At 34.5% G+C, this 22,488-nt stretch overlaps 1 protein-coding gene across 1 annotated transcript in view; it reads right to left on the bottom strand.

Annotated features, from left to right (window-relative positions):
• The window catches only part of VPS50 (VPS50 subunit of EARP/GARPII complex), a 96,495-nt gene that overhangs the window by 64,432 nt on the left and 9,575 nt on the right, over positions 1-22,488 (bottom strand). The window contains exons 3-9 of the mRNA XM_081147863.1: positions 10,623-10,745; positions 9,443-9,514; positions 5,947-6,000; positions 5,036-5,106; positions 4,216-4,333; positions 4,099-4,134; positions 2,880-2,962 (exon numbers count right to left, since the gene is read on the bottom strand). Coding sequence (XP_081003989.1) covers positions 2,880-2,962; positions 4,099-4,134; positions 4,216-4,333; positions 5,036-5,106; positions 5,947-6,000; positions 9,443-9,514; positions 10,623-10,745 — 557 coding nt within the window. The remainder of the gene's footprint in view (positions 1-2,879; positions 2,963-4,098; positions 4,135-4,215; positions 4,334-5,035; positions 5,107-5,946; positions 6,001-9,442; positions 9,515-10,622; positions 10,746-22,488) is intronic.

Below are 22,488 nucleotides of genomic sequence, written 5' to 3'. Positions count from 1 at the left end.
TGCCTGAAGAGGCCCACCAAAAAACCTTAAGAACAGGTTCAACATCATATTTAGAAGACCATCACCAAAAAAGGAGAAAAAGAAAACTAAATGTGTAGAATAAAAAAGTACATCTAATTAATAAAGGCAAAAATAAAAAGAAGTTGTAATAAAATTCCTGTCATTTTCATGGGTTCAACCTGTCAACATATCAAATTACTCTACCTATATATCCCATGTCACATTATCTACAAGAAGTGAACAGACGTCTCGTGTTCTCCCAACTAGGAACTAAAGGGTTAAATAAGAGGTGAAGGGGAAAGTGGACTGGGTTAGGCAGGATGAAAGGTGGCCAGTAAGGCAACAGTGCTGGCATGTGGGGGAGGAGACTTGCTGGTGGAGGGGTGTCATCTCCACCAAACAATTCCAACTAGTACCTCTGCCCCTGAGCCACCCTGACTAACTAAGTTAAAAACACAGCTCTATATATGCACAACCCAAGGACATGGACAATGGTGGGGAGAGGCAGTGGGGAGGGGGATGGGACGGGGTGGAACTGGTCATTGGCGAGAAAAAGGGACATCTGTAATATTTAAAAAAACAAAAACAAAAAACACAGCTCCAACAGTTTTCCCAGGAAGCCAATTACAATGAATTCCTTGGCCATCAATGCATTTGTGCATGTATTTTCACCTATTTTCAGAGAATAAGACAAACTATTCTCATTTTTATTACTTGGATGACTCATATGTGTAAACACAGCATAGTTCTTACATATTGTATTATCTAAAATAAAACAGTTATTAATTTAAATCATCATTACAGATCTTCTCAGTTTCAAAACTTGACCAGGTCAGATAACTGTAGTCACACCTCCTCCACATATCCCTACATACATTAATTAAAAAGTACTTAGAAGCTCCCTCATGTTAACTTTAAAAAGCCCCAATGAGAACTTCTTTCAAAACATTTTTTATAGTTAACTTTCGTCCAGTAAGATATTTACTTCAGCACAGCTAAAATAAAATTTCTATTTAATGGAAAAAATAAAGTGTCAACACCTGTCACCTACTCCCCCAATTTCCTGCCACCAAATTTCCACATCCAGCCCCTCCTACTACAATCCCTGCAAAGCCTTGGTACATTATGTTCCCTAGTTTATTTTCAACCTCTCACTCTTCCCCATTGATTTTCAATTATTCAGGTTTCTCCCTCTCAGCTGCATGTCATCCTCTTCATAAAATTTCCTCACACTACACTTACACATCAACCAAATCAGTCCCAGCAAGGTCAGCTCTGACTTCCTTGCTGCTATAAAGCCAACAGATAGATATTTCAGTCCTCACTTTGCTTGGCATCTCTGCAACAAAGACTTCATCATGACATCTGTAATCTCATATCCACAACCCCGCAGATCTTGGCTTGCTAAGTCCTTCTGGTCCTCCTTCAGGTCCTCCTTTATCTTGACCCCTAAGGAAAGTGAGATCCCAATACGTCCACCGGATGCTCAACTTCCTTCGCCCTTAGGCCTCATCCCACCTGTGCCTTCTTCAATTCAAGTCCTTCTTGATACATTATATTCTCTAGAGATAATATTGGTTACATTATGTATGGCTGATCACGACACAGCCAATTCCAAAGCAGAGCACCTGGCATATAATAAACACTCAATAGATACAGAACTGCCTGAATTATATTCACTCACTCATAAATAAGCTGTTCTCACTGTAACGAATTTATCACCACAAATGAACTAAATGTGTGCTGCCCTTTTCCAGGACCCAGGCCTTTTTAAAATTTTCAAATGAATAAAACCAAAATATCACTGGTACTACCCAATGATGTATTTCCTAATCCAATAAGAAGTGTATTGCTTCAATATGCATGATCCTAAAGAAAAATATCATAAATATTTAAAGAGCATCTCTAGGGGGAATTATCCAGCCCTTAGCCTACACTCAGCAGAGACCTATGATGTCAGAGTATATTAAAAGAAAAATTTAATTCAAAGGTGTATTAATATTTTGGTCTACCATAATCTTTTTATTTTTCAAATACTTGCAATCAACATCTACAACATCAGTGAGTCGTGCTCACTGAACTGCCAGAATTTCAATAGAGGAGAGACTAAGGGGCTATATTCTATGATAGGTATGAATTTAATTTGAAACTGGGTTTGCTTGGCAAGAACACTACTTAGAGTGTTATGTTTATTTGTGATGGTTTTGGAGGAATGATGGGAATTACACCTGAGGATTAGAGCCTCCCCAAGGTACTGTCCTCAGTGATATAAAACCTTTCTTAAAAGTCAACCAAAAATCCATAAAGTTAAAACTAATAGTAAAGGATGTAGCAGGCATTTTTACATTGCATATTTTATAAATAACTAAACAAAAGATGTAACACATTAAATAGTCACTTAAATATTATAATCATGACTATTACATAAAGTGAGCTCCTACTTAAATTTTCCAAAAAATTTTTTATCAGGATGAGCCAAACACTAGAAACATCTGGATCTGAAAAACAAAGTACAATAACACTCTCAATATTTATAAGCTGGGCAAAGTTAAGGAGGAAGAATTCCCAAGAGATGCAATGGAGACTTGAACAGGTATATGTATTCTTCTCTACTCCTCTATAAAAATAAAATCAACCAGATTGGGAAGAATGAGTTTCGGTGAGGTGAAAAGAAAGGGTAGGATTAAAAAGTATCTGATCTTTCACACCTTAAGAATTATTATTTATAACTTTATTGTACTGCCCATTTATGAACAGGAATGCTAAAAGAACAGAGCACTTAATATTTATTTCTCATGTTTATTAACATTGTTTGGAACACAATTCCCACATTAAAAACAGGCAACAGAGTCAGCTTTAAAATTTTTGTATTACCTTACCTTATGCAACTGTAATGTTTAAAAGTGCTGGCAGCTTTCTGACATTCCAGGCACAACTGAATAGCTCCTGGATAGTCTTCCTCCTTAAGATAACAACAAGAGAAGTCATTAGACTAGAAACATTTTTCTTAATGCACCTGAAGAAAAAAAATCTTTGTTCATACTCTATCCAAAAGTTACAGAACCAGAAAAGTTAAATTTCTTTTATATAAGGATTAGAATACCAACAACAGATAAATAATAAAATAGGAAGAGGCAACTAAGCCCAGACCTAAAACATATGCATAGAAAAAATACTCTATTCCCTCAAAGACACAGTCACAGCTCTCTGTGATCATGCCATGCGGATAAAGCCTATCTATATAGAATTATAAGCTGCTTCACAGGGAAGGTGCTCTTTAACTATTAACATTCCTTCTTTCAGTAATGTCTATATAAAATGTTCCAAAACAATATGCATTCTACTTGTAATCAACATTCAACAGTTCTACCACAACATTCAACAGTTCTACCACCAAGAAATCAACAAATATTTTTAAAAACATAAATTTGGAAAAAAGTAAAATATTCATTAATAGCCTTAGAATATTTTTATCACCTAAACAGTAATTTAATGCCAAAAGAATTTTTCATATGGATGTCTCAAACCCCAGTTTTGGAAGTAATACAGTGATTACACAGAAAAAACTAATTTATTTTTCCTTAAGCTAAGTTCAACAATGCAATTCAAACCACTGGGGATGCTGGGATGATAACAAAGTACATACTCGAAGGAGCTCAAGTGGTAACACATATAACATTAGGCTTTTGAGAACCTTATAAGAAACTATCAAAGAGAAAACACAGGGCTCACTCAGAAAACCAAATAATATATGAGACACCAAACATAACTAATATGTGAAATATACCTTAAATCACTACTATACCTTAGATGAAAAGGATAATTTTATTGCTATTTGAGTACAAATACAATCAAAAGATACTGAAGCTAACATTCCCACATTGCCACATTGCCACAAACTAAACAGTTCTCCAAATAAATTTTTCTAAATGAAATACATTATGTTAATAGAAAAATGCTCTGGAGCATGTTCCTTCACATGTCTAAAAGGCTCTTTTTACCATATACCGGTGAGAAAAATGCTCATCTGAATTTTTCACTATAATTTTTTATTTAATATTATCAAGATCACCAAATTTCCAAGCCTTGTTAACTTACCTCTAGCATTTCACTTAAGCGCACATCTGTTCTTTGCTGAAAAAACAAGAATCAAAGGTGAAACATGTTTCAAGCATAAAATTAAGTTTTAATTTTTAAAAAGTAACATGTATATACCAATGTTTTTATTGTTCTCAGAGATTTCAGAAGTCCAATCAGCAACTGACGTTTCCTTTGATTTGCAAGAAGGCCTAAACTAGCTTGAGTAAAACCTTCCTTTGCGATATTCAAGTGTCTGCAAAAGTGAACAATAAATAAAATTTTTTCTAGTATAAAAAGAATACTATCCACACAGAGCAATAGGCAATTACTAAGGCAGTATCCTCGATTACTCTTAAAACTCGGAATCTATCACAAATTATGTGACAGATTTATTCAACGGCTCAATTTAAGCCAGCATTACTCAAAGTGTAGTGGGTGGACTAGTGCCAATCCTCAAACTGTTACTGGTCCATCAGAAGAAAAGTACAGAAATTGAGAATAAGCATTTCAAAACATTTAGAGCAAAAGTTGACTTAATAATTTTATGTTTCATGAATGAATAATAAGAAATTGGAACTGTATTTTGTATGTCTTTGTTTTGTTTTTTTTCCCATTTCCCTGGTACTTTATTTTGATCACATTTTATAAAAATAACAGTCTGTAACAAGTTAAAAATTTAAAAAGAAAAAAAAAACTGATCCTTCACCATAGGTAGTTTGAGAAGCATTAATCTAAGCAATACAAAAACAGTAATTAATGTTTTTAAGCCATAACCAGATATACAGACATTTCCCACATACCTTCTTAGTGTAGTCTTTAGATCATAAATATGTTGTTACTAAATGGTGTTCTAGAAATCACAGTCATAATAAAAAAAATCAATTATCAATGATAGTTTCACTTTTTCCCGAAATGTTTTCCAGTTCAAAGAACAAAAGATCGTCAAATACAATACCTCCTCCCATTCGTGCAGATAACAGCAGCTAACTGAAGACCTGTCTGTAACGAAGTAACTCTTTCAAGTTCCTATGGAAATAGTAGGTATAGGTTATTGTTTCAGGCATTTTATTTTTCTTTCCTATTCATATGGTACTCTAACAAAAACTTTAGTGGGTTTCAAAGAAAAGCCTACTTGGAAAACAAAGTAGCAAAAAAATGCCTGAACCTGAAAACTGTTGGTATATTTTTCAACAAAATTATTTAAAATAACAATCTTCAATTGATTTTCACAACAACATATGACAACATATTTAGTTAGTATTGCTTGTAAGGAAATCTAGACCCAACCTGCTTTATACAGGCATAAACAAAGATTATATATCCATTTAAAAGTTTCTACCCAACAGAATTTCACAAGGTAATAAAGGATATGACAAATACAATTTCTGTTTGCTAAGATGTTTTGACAATGAATATCTTCATTTCAACACTAGTAGATATTTCAATGGATTATGAAGTCTCTGATTTTCTAATGAAAAGACAGATTCTGCCACACAATCCCAATTTTATTATATTTTAAAGACAGACTGTTACACTGCCATTGAGCATTCATTATTAATAATCTACACAAGGAACATAAAAGCAATTTTCACTGGCTATTCCACAGTTTGGAAAACCAAAGAGATTACTTCAGTTATAAAAACTCATTTCTTCAGTTTGGCAAATCCCCCCAAATGAAAGAGAAACACATAACACACACACACACACACACACACACACACACACAAACATACCCCCCAAAAGAGTCAATATGTTGCTACAGAACTATAGACAAAAGATTAAATTAAAACACTTCAACAGTTTCAGGAGTAAGTCACTCAAACATTTTTAAAATTTCACTACTGAAAATAACAATTATTATTTTACCTTTACATAAGCAGGTTGCTTCTCAAGGATTAAATCTGCTACTTTTTTAGAGACCTATAAGAACATGTAATCAAACAAAGTAAGAAAAAAAGACTCATACGTCCTGTTACATTTTATTTTTAAAATTTTTCCAAGAATATTTCATAAGCCTTCCCTAAAAATTCTATTCTATGGTCACACATATTTCTCTGGGCTATAAAATTAGTAAAAGAGGTATAGCCCAGAGCAAAGTGCTTGGTTCTTAACAACACTCAACAAATGGTCATTATGACTATTTATAACATGAGTATCATTATCTGAATTAACTAACATGCACAAAAGTTTAATCATCTTTAAGGGTTCAGGATGTGCATTAAAAGATAAACTTGTTAAGATCAATAAGTGTTTAATCAATTGAATTTATGAAAACAATATCTGGGAAACAGGGAATGTCCTTGTACCCTTTAGGTCCTTTTGTACCACTATGAAGTGAAACAGTAATTTGCTCCTCTCCTAAAAAATTGAGAACATGTGTTTTTTGGAGTGCTATGAAGATACCTCAGGTGTTCTTAGCGAATTCCATGAATAATGTTAATAATGTAGGCAAGTTAGAATTACAATGATTTTGAACATGAGGACCTTATTTCACAATTTTAGGGGCCTCTGTGAGGCTACACTATGAGATACCAAGTCTGGCACGAAGCACGGCAGCGAATGCTTGCTCAAGAAACACAATGCGCTCCCCTTCCCCAGGCCACCTGAGAACAAAACATTACACACACACTTACGCACTGCACTGATCCTTTCATGCTTTCTTAATCTCCTTTGAATTTGTACATAGATGTATATATGTGTATAGATACAAATTTGTACAGATGTACCCAGACAAAAACCCACCTAATTTTACCAAAGTGGGTTTGTTAAAAAAAAAAGACACTGTAGTTATTGTTAGTCTGCACTGTGCCAGGCAGTGTGCTAAGTGCTTTTCCTACATTATCTCAATTAGCACTCATGACAATCTACAGAAACGGGTTACATGCTTCCTCATTTTCCAGAGGAGTAATCTTAAACATAGCAGTAACTGGCCCACAGTCCCATGGTTAGTCGCCGTAAGGCCAGGATTCAAGCCCTGGTTAATCAAATTCCAAACATCACTCTGTGATGGGGCTGATTCCCAAAACACCATTACCACATAAAGTACACAGGTGGAAGAAAACATACTTAAACATGCTGAAACCAAGAGAAGGCAAAAAAATGCCACCATCCACTGGAATCCAGTTTTCCAAAAGCACAACATATCTTTACTACACAAGCCTCTAGTGCTCAAGTTCTTCCCCACAGCACGCCTGCTACCCCCAGGAACATCCCAGAGCACACTGAGGCCTCTGGTTGTAACGAAGAGAAAGAGAAGTGAACAGTCATGCACTGCTTAAGGATGGAGCTCTGAGATGAGGTTGTTAGGCCATTTCGTCGTCGCACGAACCCCACAGTCACTTTCACAAGCCCAGATGGTATAGCCGCCTACCCACTGAGGCTATGTGGTACAGCCTATTGCTCCTAGGCTACAAATCTGTACAGCATGCCACTGAACTGAATACTGTAGGCAATTCTAACACAATGGTATTTGTGTATATAAACATATTTAAACATAGAAAAGGTAGAGTAAAAATACAGTAGAAAGATAGTGTGTGTGCAGCATGCACACTGGTGGGCCTAGGGAGGTAGATGTGAGGACAGTGTGTGTCGGGGGGAGGGAGGAAGGGGGGAAAAGAAGGAGAGAGAAGAGATCAACAGAGGCCAAGAGAGAGAAAGCTTGAGAGGAGAAATTATAAAAGGGAGAGGGAGGAGGAGAGAAAGAGGGAGGGAGGAGGAAGCAATGGGACCAGGGAGGAAAGAGCAAAAAAAGAAAGAAACCGAGGGAAGAGAAGTGAGTTCCTGTGCAGGATGGGGCAGGTTCCCAAGCTCCCCTCTCCCCTTTTGCTTCCAACTCCTGGTCCCAGCCTCTAGCAGGCATATGGCAGGGGAACAGAATGCTTAGCTTCCACCTCTATTTAAAACACCCAGAACTCGCAGTAAATTCAACATCTTAGATGGGTCCAGTCCTTTCGTTCAACATCACAAAGCTTTTGCATCATAATCTTATAGGACAACTATCGTACATGTGGTCAGTTGTCGACCAAACCATCGTTATGTCGTGCATGACTGCATCTTCCTTTACTTGTGAGATATATTATTAAATCGTATTTTAAATTCAAACAGATAAGTGTATTGCTATTGTTCCTTTAGTATTAAAAAAAATTAACTTGTCTTTCTCTGACTGGCTTATTTCACTTAGCATAATAATCTCCAGGTCCCTCCACACTGTTCCAAAGGGTAAAAGATCCTTCTTCTTTACAGCTGCATAGTACTCCATGGTGTAAATGTCCCACAGCTTTTTTATCCACTCATCTACTGATGGGCACTTGGGCTGTTTCCAGATCTTAGCTTTTGTAAATTGTGCTGCTATGAACATAGGGGTGCATGAGTTCTTTCTGACTGGTGTTTCAGGATTCTTAGGATAAATTCCTAGAAGTGGGATCACTGGGTCAAACAGCAGTTCTATATTTAATTTTTGAGGAAACTCCATACTGTTTTCCATAGTGGCTGCACCAGTCTGCATTCCCACCAGCAGTGAGTGTACTAGGGTTCCCCTTTCTCCACATCCTCGCCAGCATCTGTCATTTGTTGATTTGTCGGGAAGTGGGTGGGGAGAGATTAATCAAAGACCTTATACGCATAAACGCATAACCCATGGATACAGACAATAGTATGGGAAAGGCCTGGGGGTGGGGCAGAGGCGGGGTGGAGGGGGTCAATGGGGGAATAAAACAGGGACAACTGTAATACTTTCAACAAATTTTAAAACATTAACAATACCACATACCACAACTATTTAACCTTCTACAGTATAGTCAGAATTTTATAAAAGGAGCTCAGCCTAATGTGAGGAGAATACAGAACCACAGAATTTTACAGTATTAGAGAAAACGCAGGCCTACCCCATCACTTCACAGATATAACAAAAGAGATTGAACAAGGCTAAGTGACTTGCCCAAGGTCACACAATTAAACAGTGACTACAGTTCAGACTTCCTGACTCTTATCCCTGTATTCTCTTTGGACATGTTTCAACTAGAAGTGGGGACCTTTTATTTTGAGGTAAAAATGGACAAACAAACAAAAACTCCATCACAAAACTATGGGTAGTTTTGCATGGCAAGGAGCCTAAAGGTACTTAGTAACCTGAAAAAAAAAGTTCAAAATTCTTTGATCATGTTTAGGATTCCAGAGAAAGAACTTCAAGTTTTGAATAAGCATTAAATTTTAATATAAATGTATCATTTGAGTCAAAGCCATGTTAAGTAAGATTTGTTTAGTATGTTACTGTCTTAGTTAAACCATAAAAATGTGAAAACACTGCACCTTTCTGCTGTGTTTCATTTGCAGTTCCGTCACTAAGAAGTGTGTTTTTACTTACGGCAGCTTGTTGTTGTTTCAATTTGTCTCTGTACTCCTCTAATTCTTGCAAATTAAGAACAGGAGGGAGCTTCTGAAAAACCAACCCATTAGAGAAAAGCAAAATAAATTGTTTAGTTCGATGTCATTTACCTGTACACCTCTGTCTTATGAACTATGCATACAGAACAGTGTCATATCTCTTTCGCGTCCGTTCGTCCTGTCCTCCCCACCAGACTCCAGACACAAAAGCCTACACATCTTTGTTGCCCAGCACTCCGGTGCTCCTCGCCCAACCCACCATCTCCACTGCTGCCTCCAACCTCCAGGAAAGCCCCCTACCATTGGGACCCCTGACTCCTGGGTTGGGAGACACTGCTTCCATGACCTGTGACAGGAGAACATGAGGAAGTCCCTAACCCTAATCCCCTACTCTACCAGCACACGTACATCCCTTCTCCTCCATGACAGAATTAAAAACCTATTTCCCCTCTGAAATACTATGAGTAGTAACTTAGCACTACAGAGTGATGGTGATAGTTGTTGGGGTACATTCTAGATGATACACTGGCTTTCGAAGGATAGCATGGGAAACTAAAAGTATATACCACCGTGTAGGTGTGAAACTCCAAGTTAGACTCCAAGTCTCAGTCAACTGATTGATGAAACCTCAAAATGAGTTGAGGAATGACTTCATATGTACTGCATAGAAAGAATGTATATGCACATTGTGTTTGGTTTTGTCTAAAACCAAATTTTACTATTCTTTTTTTTTTTGAAGTTGCTATAAATTTAAAATGCCAATGTTGTAAAAATTATGGCATAGGGATATTTATCATGACTAAACAATTATGTAAATATATATCCATGATTAAAAGTTGTAGAGCTTTTCTAAACATATTTAGCCAATATAAAATAAAATAGAGGCAGCATACTAACATATTGTATGTCAACAGTTAAAAACTAAAAATGCAGAAATGTTTCCTGGTCCAATATTCTACACCTGCACTTAATTTTACATTTTTAAAAATAATTTCATCTTTAAACAATGCTGGCAGTTCATTTAATCACAATTTGGTCATTATAGACCAATCCTAGTATCAAAAAAATAAAACATCCCTAAAAAGCATTCAAATCTCACAAATTCAATCACTGAAAAAAACAGGCTTTAGACAGGTTTTAATGATATATATTTTTTTTACCTCCAGCTCATATTTAACAATATCAAATGAGTCTGTAGAAAAATATATTTGTTCAATGCTATTGATTAGTTCTTGTTCAGCTTGAGGGTCACTAGGCTGTTCTCGAAGTTCTCGGAATTCCTCCTTTAAGAAAAAAAAAATCACAATTACAGTACTTGCAGCTGTTATAATTCTACCTGCATGGAAATAAATAATCATCTTTCTTAATAGTCACAAATTTCCAGGGAATCATTCTGACAAAGGAGACAAACTGATAGAAAACAGGAAAGTTCATAGAAAATTAGGAAATAACCAAACACAAAAACTACTCATCTACTGAAGAAAAAACAGCCAGTTTGGTAATTCAGATTTTATTTTCAATTCCTTGTATGTCAACTAGTAGTTGAGCGAACTCAGATGTTTAATGAAAGGAAAAAACAACCATCTAGTATCTGTCATACATATATACATATCACATATATACATGTATTCATCATTTAACAGCATTCTAAAATCTGTCTCATCACAGATAAACAGGGAACAACATCTCAATCGCTTTTGGGTCACAATCAACATTGGAACCCTGAGCAGCAGACGTTTCCTTTTGCCAAACATCTCACTGCTCAGCTAAGAAACACTGGCTCCAGAAAAGCTTCAGAAGTTTAGTTCTGAAAGTCCATGAGACTTTCTTCAAAGTGTACTAATACTGCAACTAATGATATGACTATGACCTAGTGCTCTGATAAAATGCTCCTTTCTAATAATATAGAATAGGGCTTCTATGACTTTATATAACTAAAAAGAGCTTGATAGACAAATCCCTACCCCTAATGCCAGCATCCTTAGCCTATGCAATTTCACTGCATAATTGGATAACCTTTCAGTTAACTGGGAAATTTCAGTAACCACACTAATTAATCAAGACATTACCATATATATATATATATATATATATATATATATATATATATATATAAAACAATTTAGTCATTTGATTATACATTTAAGTACACAAAAAGAAACTAGTATTTTAAATCATTTTACAGTCATTAAAATAATACTTAACAAAAATTCTTAATGAATGTTTAATTAAATACACAAAAATTATATGGTCAATTAGAGGACATTATTTTCCAAATAGAGGTACTCTAGATTATTTTATTGCAGGGCATAGTTTTTTCAATAAAAAGAAAGCCTCACATAAAAAAAGAGCCTCATAGCTTATATATTTGTTAGGCTTTAATTTATATTTTAAATTTGTAAATTTATTAACTATAAAATTATCTCCTCTTAGTAGATCTAACCTAAAATGTTAGAGCAATAAACCTGAAACTCAAGAGAATATTATTTGTTTAAATTTAAAATTCCAGTAAATTGAAAAGAGAAGGCAAAGTAAGTTCATGACAAAGAAAATGCCTCTTCAGTACCAAAACTCAACTTATAAAATACACTAAGAAAAGGTCAAAGATACAGCCATCACCAATTCAGTATGCAATTAGATACTATGAGCACAGTAGGAAATCAGTGGGGGCTTTGTTGGGGGGTAGGGGTATACACTTACAACACATTAATCTGTGTAGTACCCTGGACAGTGGCGCTGAAGAATGATTTAGGTTAAACCCATACCACTTGCAGTATTCCCAGCTAGCCTATCCACAGACAATCCCTGCATCCAATGGAAATGTAAAATGACACTGAGACATGAAATGGGAAAAGATGTCAGAAATTCCTGGCAATCTCCCTCCCTAAAAGCCCACGGGTTTTTGAAATACAAACTTCAAATGCTGCAAGCCAAGGATGGGAATAACATCCAAGTAAGAATATGGCTATGTTGCCTCCTAGAAATTCCACTGTACCATTAGCAAACAAATGTGCTTGGTACCACTCAAAAACAAAAACAAAAACAAAAAACTGACGGTTACAAAAATTGCTAAGATTGAAAAACATCAAGTATGGAGCTAAACAAAAAACTGAAATAGACTGGAATGAATGAGCACTTTACCTTAAATGCATAAATGCCAATGATATATACCTACATGCTGAGGTTATCCATATATCACCTAAATGGCTGGTCTAAAGGTAGACACTTGGGTTTTAGTTGCAACTCTGCTATTAACCTTGGGCCATTTACTTAGTTTCTCCAGGTCTAGTTTTTGTCACCTATAAAGGACACACACACACACGCACTCAAAATGACAGTGAAACAAATATCCAAAGCTATAAGAATGTCAAAGAGAAGACATGATTTCATTTATAAATATCTCATAAGTGTACATTTCACATATGTGATGAATCTGTAAAAAAAAAAAAAAAAAAAGTACAATCTGTATATGTATATAAAAGGGCAAATGTCATTTTTTCCTAGAGAACTAAGCAATTAGATCACAGAGAGCAGGCAAACTCGTATAATTTCAAAGGACTGACATGTAACACTTGCCACTCTAAGTAACATGGAATAAGGAAAGGGATAAGACCCAGAAAGGCAGAAAAAGAAATGCAGCACTCAAAGGAGGATTCGGTCCAAAACAAATGCCCCCTCTATTTCCACAAAATACCCTCTCCTTTCACACAACTTAGCAGTTCCTGTGTGAAAACACATATCTGAGCTCATTCAGACTCCATTCTGTTTGGAATCCGACCGCCTATTTATCCCCCTGCGCTTGTAGGCTGTAAGGCTTTCTAACTGTTCTCCAAAGGTATCACTGTCAGTGCTGCCTGCTCGATCGGATTACACACTTGAGAACCGAGATTTCTTCTTATTACCCCATCACTACGCCCTGCAGAGCCAAGGCACACTGTAGATAATAATCACTGATCCAACTAAAATTAATTGCACCATGAGTTATACTTTTTAAAAAGCATTATAAGAAGAAAAGAAAGGAAAAACAACATATTCTTGTTTTGATAGTCAAATTTTTCCACAAACTCTGAATCAAAGGTTTATTTCTTCTAACTAGAAATAACAATAAATGTTAAATGATTTTAGGGATGTTTTATGCATGTAAATTAGAAAAAGAACAAAGCTTCTAGATTGCATATTCTTATCACAATTACTCCACAATTTTGCCATTATATAAACTGGTTTCCTAGGACTGGAGATGTACAAAAAAGCCTAATTCTTCACCTAAATCAAAACCAAATATATATACGTATGAGGCAAAATTTTACGTAAACAAAACAAACAAAAGATTTCCTACCAAAAAAATTAAAAGGCAAAATCAGGGGAACAGAATAACAAATGAAACTCCTTATACCATATTGAAATATGTCACTTTTTTCAGGTACAGTAATATTAGATACTTAAGCTAAGTTGGGAATAAAATATTTCAGTCTTACAGACTGCGATTGTATTATTTCTAAAACTTTTAAAGGATTTTATTTTTATAGTAAAATTTAGTAACTAAAAAATACACATTATTAATAGTGGTAGAAAGGTTCTGTAAAATTTGAAAATTCAAAAATAATTTGTCAACAACTACAGACCATCAAATATGCCACAACTTGCCTGCCAAGGGTAATGAACTACACCTAAAATAAAGAAAAGTACACCAATGTCACTCCAGAATTAAAGCTACAGTACAACTACAATTAAAGTAATAAACTAAATTGTAAAGGAATAAAAACAAAAGTTCTTTTGGCAAAAAATAAAAATTTCTCTCCCATACAATCAGGAGGAAATAACCTGCCTACTTTCAAAGCTCTATTACCTTACCTTTCCCAGTGAAGCCATATATTTCAATTTAACATTTTTTACAATTCCCACTATATAAAAATCCTCAACACTAGGTCGTACGAAACAAAGATGAGTAAAGTACAGCCTTCCTCTCAAACAGCTGCTAAAGTAATAGGAGGGAGGTGAACAACAATGAGGCAAAGCAGAACCTAAGGGAGAAAGAGACAAAACAAGGGGCATCAAGGGAAAGCGAGTTCATGTCTGACGGAAGAGGCGGCATTTAGAGAACATGAGAATAGTTAAAATTTCAAATTTGAGAAATTGGGGAAATATGGTTACAAATATAAAAGCACAGGATATGTAAAAACAGTGTAGTGGGAAAGCATACAGCAAGCTAAGCAACAGAGGGTGGCTTCTGCAGGGTAGAAAAATGTCATGGGGAGAGTGTGCATGTACACCAAGAGGCAGTAAAATGCAACAATTGAGATTTTTAAAAATGCAACACATTTTTCTATATACTAGAACCATATTTTCCCTTAATAAAAATAAAATATATTCAACACTTATATCACTGTGCCAGGTGCTATATCAAAGAAGGATAAATATCCAATATTCTTTACATAATAAACCCAGCAAGATTATTTTAGGAACGTGGTAGACAACAAAGAAGTTATTTGATATTTCAGAGGCTGTCTTTTCCAGCAGTTACAATGCACTATAAGGCTGCAGACAATATTACCTAGCCTATTTTTCTATTTAGATAATCTCTGAGATAAAGTCTCATGAACATACACATAAAATGCACATCTTAAATGGAACTATGAAAAATAAAGAAAACAATCAGAAATTTAAGTCAACATTCTAGCTAAGCCATTATTCCTCTCAACATAACAACAAAAGGTATTCTAAGAACTGAGAATTCAAGTCTATAAAACAAGTGGAGCCCTCAAGTGTAAGATGTTACAAAACATTTCCAGTATATTTATGGTTTCTAAGGAAGTAGGCTGTAACTTTACAAAGCAATTTCTCACTTAAGGGTTTATCTCTTAAGGGAACGTATTCAAGTTTAGGAGGGAAAAAGAAAAGACTACAAATTTTGCATTTAACCACTACTTTCAAATTATACAAAATACCACACTAATTTAAAATACCAACCCAAGTTCAGGACTTTCAATCCTATTCAATTTTATAAGTGTAAAAAGTTAGTTATAAAGAACTTAAAGATTCTCCTTACCTTATTAAAAAAAAATACTCTCTTTAATTCTGAAAAGTAATTTAACTTAATTTTAATCCCACAGAACAGCTTGGAAGCTTATAATCTTCAGCAGTAGGTTTTTATTCAAACTAAAAGATCAACGAGAAATCTTCATTTCACCTTTCGGGTTTCAAAACCCCACATAAAATTTATGAAGTAAAATATGAAATGCAAACCAACTTCTTTCTGCCCTTGGCTTATTAGACCACAATTGACATTACATACCTGAACGGCAGAATGCACTGTGTTGGGAGGGAGTAGGGGATAAAAGGGAGAAATTTTACACTTGTATAGTATGAATTTGGGTTTCCCAAGATAGATCTTATCAAAGGCATTTTTTTTTTTTTTTTTTTACTATTTGTATTTCTTCATCGGTCAATATAAGAAAGTTATTCTGTTACAATAATTCGAAAAATGGAAATCATAGTCTTCTCAGAGTTAGTATCACATGAGAGCTCTAATTGAGAGCAAAAAAAAGTTTAGCTACCACAATCTATACAGACCTAAAAGGAAGAACAAAAGCATAGATTTTCAGTATTCAATCAGCATTATAAAAATCACATATCACTGATCAAAAATAGGTTTTCTGTTTTCAAATGAAATAGGATTTAAGATCATTGACATCCTAAAACCATACAAATACCATAAAAATTTGTAATGAATTGCCAGATGTCTGATTATGTGGGGAAATGGCATATTTTCTTAAAATCCCACTAGGACGACAATACTAATCAATCAAAGCAGCGGTTCATCAGTTTGTATTTGTGTGTTGTAAATAAAACAGCTTTTAAAGCCTAGCCTGTTTTTCTTCAGTCTTTTAGTGCCATCTAGTGGAATATCAGTGAGGTTACAATTTGAAAGGAGGTTTCAGCAAAATGATTTACACATTTTTATAAAAGGTTATAAAAATAAGTGGCATTATTTTAATTCAGCTTTATAACATACATAAGTGATACAAATAATGTATTTTAATCACTTTCTATATAATAATAGCATTCTAAATATACACAAATTTGTTTTTAACGATATTTCTTTAAAATGTCTTTAAAATATATTAATATAGATCATGAAATAAAACTGATTTTATTCATAGAACTGTACTGAGTTATTAACATGCACTAAAACACAAAATTAGAAAGCAAAAATTTCATATTTGATACTCTGCCAAATATTTTTACTTCTCTTAGTCAATAATTATATTTTAACAAGTATTTCCTAAATTTATTTCTATGAAAAGAAAAACATTAAAGATAATAGCTTTAGAGATTACAATTTTTTTAAGCTATATTTAAATTTTTCTCAGCTTCAGTGAACAACATCAAGCTATTTGCCACATGCCTGTCCATCTGTAAGTTAATGCTGAAGCAAAGACACATCACAAATTGAAGTGGAGAAAGAAAAATCCACTGTGTAACTCTTAATTTTGTTTTTCTTTCAGATTTCAAATGTCTTATCAGAGCCTCTCTCTAAAAGAACTATCTATTCTTAGAAAATACATCACACCACCTTCAATCCCAGTGTCTAAAAACCTCAGTGTTTCAGATTACTTCACATTCCACATCCAATAAAATCCTCAGTCCCAATTTTGCTTTTTAAGTGTCTCTCACATTTAACCCTACTCTTTTCCTAAACCTCATGTTCTTACCTTCTTTTTAATCAGTATGCTACTGTCCAGGATTTCCACTCAAAAATCCACCTGTACACTAATTATCCTTCTAAAACAAATTAACTGCCAACTAGAAGGCCCTGCACTCACTTCTACCTACTCCCAGTCCTCTCCTAGTTGTGCTCCCACTGTGAAGACTCCAGTATAGACCTCTATTGTACTTCCACTATTCTGCAATGATCAAGTTCTACTTGTCTTTCCCACAGAGATTGAAGCAGGAACAGCCTTATACCTCTTTGCATCTTCAAAACTTAGGAACTGTGGATCAATAATTGATTGCCAAATGCACTGTGTGAATGATCTTTTGTGATTTGCTATGAAAGAAGGGTTAAAATATCAAAGCATTTGAAGGCAAGAGGAGCCTAATTTCATTAATGGTTAAAAACAACACAGCTAAATATTGTTAGCCATGAATGCCCAAGAAAAACTCTAAATGATTCTGCAAATGCATGGTTAGAGTCCCTCTTGGTACCACCTGCAGAAGATACCTGTTTTAAATGACATTTAATAATCCTAAATTAGAAGTTTTTATCCCAATCACTAAAGCTAAAAAAGTCTCCAATCATAAAGTTCAGAACTAATCCTGTCTAACACAGACCAATATACTTATCTTCCCTAAAACCGCTCAGTGCATTCTTTTGAATATATATATTTTATATCTCTCATACAAATATTACAATATAGAAAATATAAAATATCAAGCTAAAAGGGCTCTTGAAAATCATCTAGCCTAATCACATCTTTTCAAAGATGAGGAAACAGAGTCAAAAAGCAATTAAAGTGACTTCCCTTTAATAAGCTGAATGTTTAACTCACTGTTTGAATCTAGCTCTCCTGACTCTTAATTCAGCACACTCTACTCATATCGTGGTAAAGTCCTGAAAACAAAGCTCTGTAATTACAATTAGTGTGTGGTTTTCAGATTCTTTTCAAAGATGCTAAGAAGTCAAGTCAAATCCATTTATCTTCTCAGAAGAACTTTAATTTTAATATTATTATTTTGTAATCCTCACCCAAGGATATTTTTTCCATTGCTTTTCAGAAAAGGTGGAGGGAGGGGAAGGAGAGAAACAATGATGTGAGCGAGACACACCAATTGGTTGCCTCCTGCTCATGCCCCAACCCACGTATGTGCCCTTGGCTGAAATCGAACCCAGGACCCTTTCAGTCCACGGGCCGATGCTCTAATCACTGAACCACACTGGCCAGGGTTCTCAGAAGAATTTTAAATGCTAGGAAACATTCTGCCCAAACTCCCAGAATGCTATAAAACAGAAATGCTACAGAGTAGGCAGGTACTAAATAAATACTTGTGGGACAGATTAAGTATACAAACAAAAACACTTTCTTTTATTTAGAAAAATATATTTTCAAGTTTGAACTGCAACAGATATTTCTTTTGTCCCCTTGCCTTATATTTTTCTTTTATGAAAAAAATCAAAGGCATAGCTAAACCAATCATGTAATAACATAGCTCAGTCCTATTTGTTTTTATAAGTTAGTGAAATCAAGGCCTTAAAAAAAACCTTATCTTTAAAGAATATCAGAAAGCAGTATTTCAGTAAAAATGCATAAAACAATATTAATATTAGTATTCTTTTTCACATTTATGATATGTATCCATTATGGAAGTGCTATGGAGAGTAAAGTCTAAATGTAGATTTAAAAGGTTCTGAATAGTTATATTTTATTTTTTAATCAGGATTTAACAAATACTCTCAAACACAGTCCTAACAAATTATGTAACTACTAACCATGTAGCTATTGTGATTATTATATACCATAATAATTTTTGTTCATAATCCTTGTAACCAATTAAGCAAAAACCTGTCACATAATTCAAAAAGTATAAATTTCTTTAAATGATTAACAAATTTAGTCAGTAAACACTACATCAATTAATTTCTTATACCCTTACCTCTGCATGAAAATCCCATTAATTTTAAATATAACAATTCATTTCCCAAAAATGAAATTTCAGGTCATCACTAACTCTTCATTCTACTTTTTTGCACAAAAATTATCTGTAAAACTTCCATTTTTTTTTTTTTAGAATAATAATTCCTGTACTTCCCCTTCCTCCATTCTCATTATCAAATCCTCAGATTGGTCAATGGTTCCTAAATTTGACTCCACATTTGACTCACCAGGGTTCCTAAACACTACTGACACCTGGCTCCAGCCAGACACTGTAAATTAACTGGAATGGGGTATGGCCTGGTAATTCTAATGTGCAGCAATTTGGGCACCACTGACCTTGGCTCTAAACTATTAAGCTAAAATTTTCCTTTCCTATAGCAAGTTCTGTAAATAATCCTAATTTTTTTTTTTTTATATTATTCTCTCCACCAAAATCCCAAATTTCCAGTATATGGGTTATTTGACTTACATCTCTCTTAAAATGGGATACAGTGTCATTTTGTCTGTAAAATGCAAAAACCGTACCAGATGATTTCTAAGGTTTCTTCCCACTTAGAATTTATATAAATCTCAAAAAACACCAAATCAACAGTGCTTTCTGGGTTACCAAGCACACCTGATGCCCTTCTTCAGTTTTCTTTCTACCCTCCTTTTGCTAGTGAGTTGAACCATATGAAATGTGCCATTATTATACCATTTCATATGATCCATCCTAATATCTTCCTCCTACTTATCCTTTGTACTAGAACCTTTTAATGTAACACAACCCAAGCTAAGTGATTTCTTTCTAGAAAACCCCACTGAAATTGTAATTCCTTGTCACAACTTAGAAAGATATTATGACAAGAAAAGGAAATAGAAATGGACCCATTCCTAAGGACCAAGAATGCCTTTTTTAATGCTCTACCTATACTTGAGTGAGGTGGAGCTACTAAATGAAGTTAATGTTTAAAAGTTTCTCTAGCCGTGGCCACATGGCTCAGTTGGTTAGAGAGTCATCCCAATATACAAGGTTGCGGGTTCGAACCCCGGTCAGGGCACATACAAAAATCAATCAATGAATGCACAAATAAGTGAAACAACAAATCGATGTTTCTCTCTGTCGCTCTTTCTCTCTCTCTCAAAATAATCAATAAAAAATTAAAAGTTTCTCTACACAGGTATTTTACACATTAACTACTTAAAAAGCATACACTGGTGTTCTTGTTTGTTACTTCTTGCACTAGAATATCAGGGGAACTTAAGCTAAGATAATGTTCTATTCTCTTATTGAGGCATAATTGATATAGAGCATTCATTTCAGGTATACAACATAATAGCTTGATATTTGTATATATTGTAAAATGATCACTACAATAAGTCTAGTCAACATCCATCACCATACACAGTTACAGAATCTTTTTCTTGTGATGAGAACTTTTAAGATCTACTCTCTTAGCAACTTTCAAATATGCAATACAGTATTATTAACTATAGGTACCATAATGTACATTACATCCCCTTATTTATTTTATAACTGGAATTTGCAACTTTTGACTCCCTCCACCCATATCCCATTTCGCCCATCCTCTGCTCCCCACCTCTGGCAACCACCAATCTGTTCTCTGTATCTATGAGCGTGGGTTTTTTGGGTTTTGTTGTTATATGCCACATATAAGTGAAATCATACAGTATCTGTCTTTCTCTGTCTGACTTATTTCATTTGGCACAATGCCCTTGAGGTCTACCCATATTGTCAAAATGGCAAGATTTTATTCTTTTTTTTATGGCTGAAAAATACTCCGTCGTGTATGTATATATACACATTTTCAATCCACTCACCCATCAATGGACACTTAGGTTGTATACATATCTTGGCTATTGTAAACTGCTACAATGAACAAGGGGATATAGTGTTTTCATTTCCTTCAGATAGACACCTAGAAATGGAATTGCTGGATCATATGGTAGCTCCATTTTTAATTTTTTGAGGAACCTCCATAATGTTTTTCAATAGTGGCTACACCAAGTTACATTCCGACCAGCAGTGCACAAGGAATCCCTTTTCTCCACATCCTTGCCAACACTTATTTCTTGTCTTTTTTATACCAGCCATTCTAACAGGCATAAACTATTATTAAGTTAAAAAAAATACCTACCTAAGCGTCACTATTGGGTGGCTTGCTTTTTAAACATATATATACCGTAGGCATTTTCTGTGCAATACATTTTATTGTTTAAAACCCAAGCTTCAAAATATTGTATAACACCATTTTTGCAAAAGAAAAAAAAGGAGGGAAGAACCCACACTGACTACTTCATGCAAAATAACCCCCAGCTTCACACTATTTTCTTCATAGTATTTGTCATAATCTGCAATCACCGTTTACTGTCTTCCCTCTACTTGAACCTAAGTAAGTTTCCTGACAACAAAGGATTTTTGTTTTTTGGAAAAGACTTTTGTCTTTTCCACTGCTGTATTATTGCCAGTCCCTAGAGAATATAGCACAGAGTAGATGCTCAACAAATTTACTGAATACGCACAGGGAAAAGATCAGGAGACAATGTTAACCTTGACTGTGTGGGTGATTTTTGTGACTTTCTTTTTGGTACTTTTTCTGATGTTCTCTGTTCACAGTATATATTACTTTTTTTTATTAAAGGAAAAGGTTATTTTAAAATAATAACTTCCAATTAATATTTTATATTTTGTTGAAGTGCTTTTAATAATTTGAAACCTTAAAGATCTTTTATAAGCCATTATAGTTCAGATCAAGAACATTAATTTTAAAGCAATTACATAAATATAAATCATTTCATATATATATCATCACTAATCATCAAGGAAATGCAAATCAAAACCACAGAAAAACAGTACCTCACAACTCACACCTGTTAAAATGGATATTATCAAAAAAACAAGAGATAAGTGTTGGCCAGGGTGTGAAGAAAAGGAAACCCTTGTCCACTATTGGTGGGATTGTAAACTGGTGCAGCCACCATGAGAAACAGTATAAAGGTTCCTCAAAAAAATTAGAAATATAATACCATACAACCCAGCAATGCCTGTTTTGGGTATATAATAAAAAAATTAAAATAGGATCTTGAAGAGATACCTACACTCCCATTTTCATTGCAGCATTATTCACAACAGCCAAGATATGGAAATAACCTAAATTTAAGTCAGTGGATGAATGGACACACACACACACACACACACACATACAAATAGTAGTATTCAGCCATGAGAAAGAAGGAAATCCTGCCATTTGCAACAACATGGATGGAGAATGCATTATGAAGTGAAATAAGTCAGACAGAGAAAGACAAATACTGTATGATATCACTTATATGTGGAATCTAAAAAAGCAAAACTCATAGAAACAGAGTCCAG

Source organism: Miniopterus schreibersii (genome assembly GCF_964146895.1).
Source record: "Miniopterus schreibersii genome assembly, chromosome: 9".
NCBI lineage: Eukaryota > Metazoa > Chordata > Mammalia > Chiroptera > Miniopteridae > Miniopterus > Miniopterus schreibersii.
This window is presented reverse-complemented; position numbering and strand designations above follow the sequence as displayed.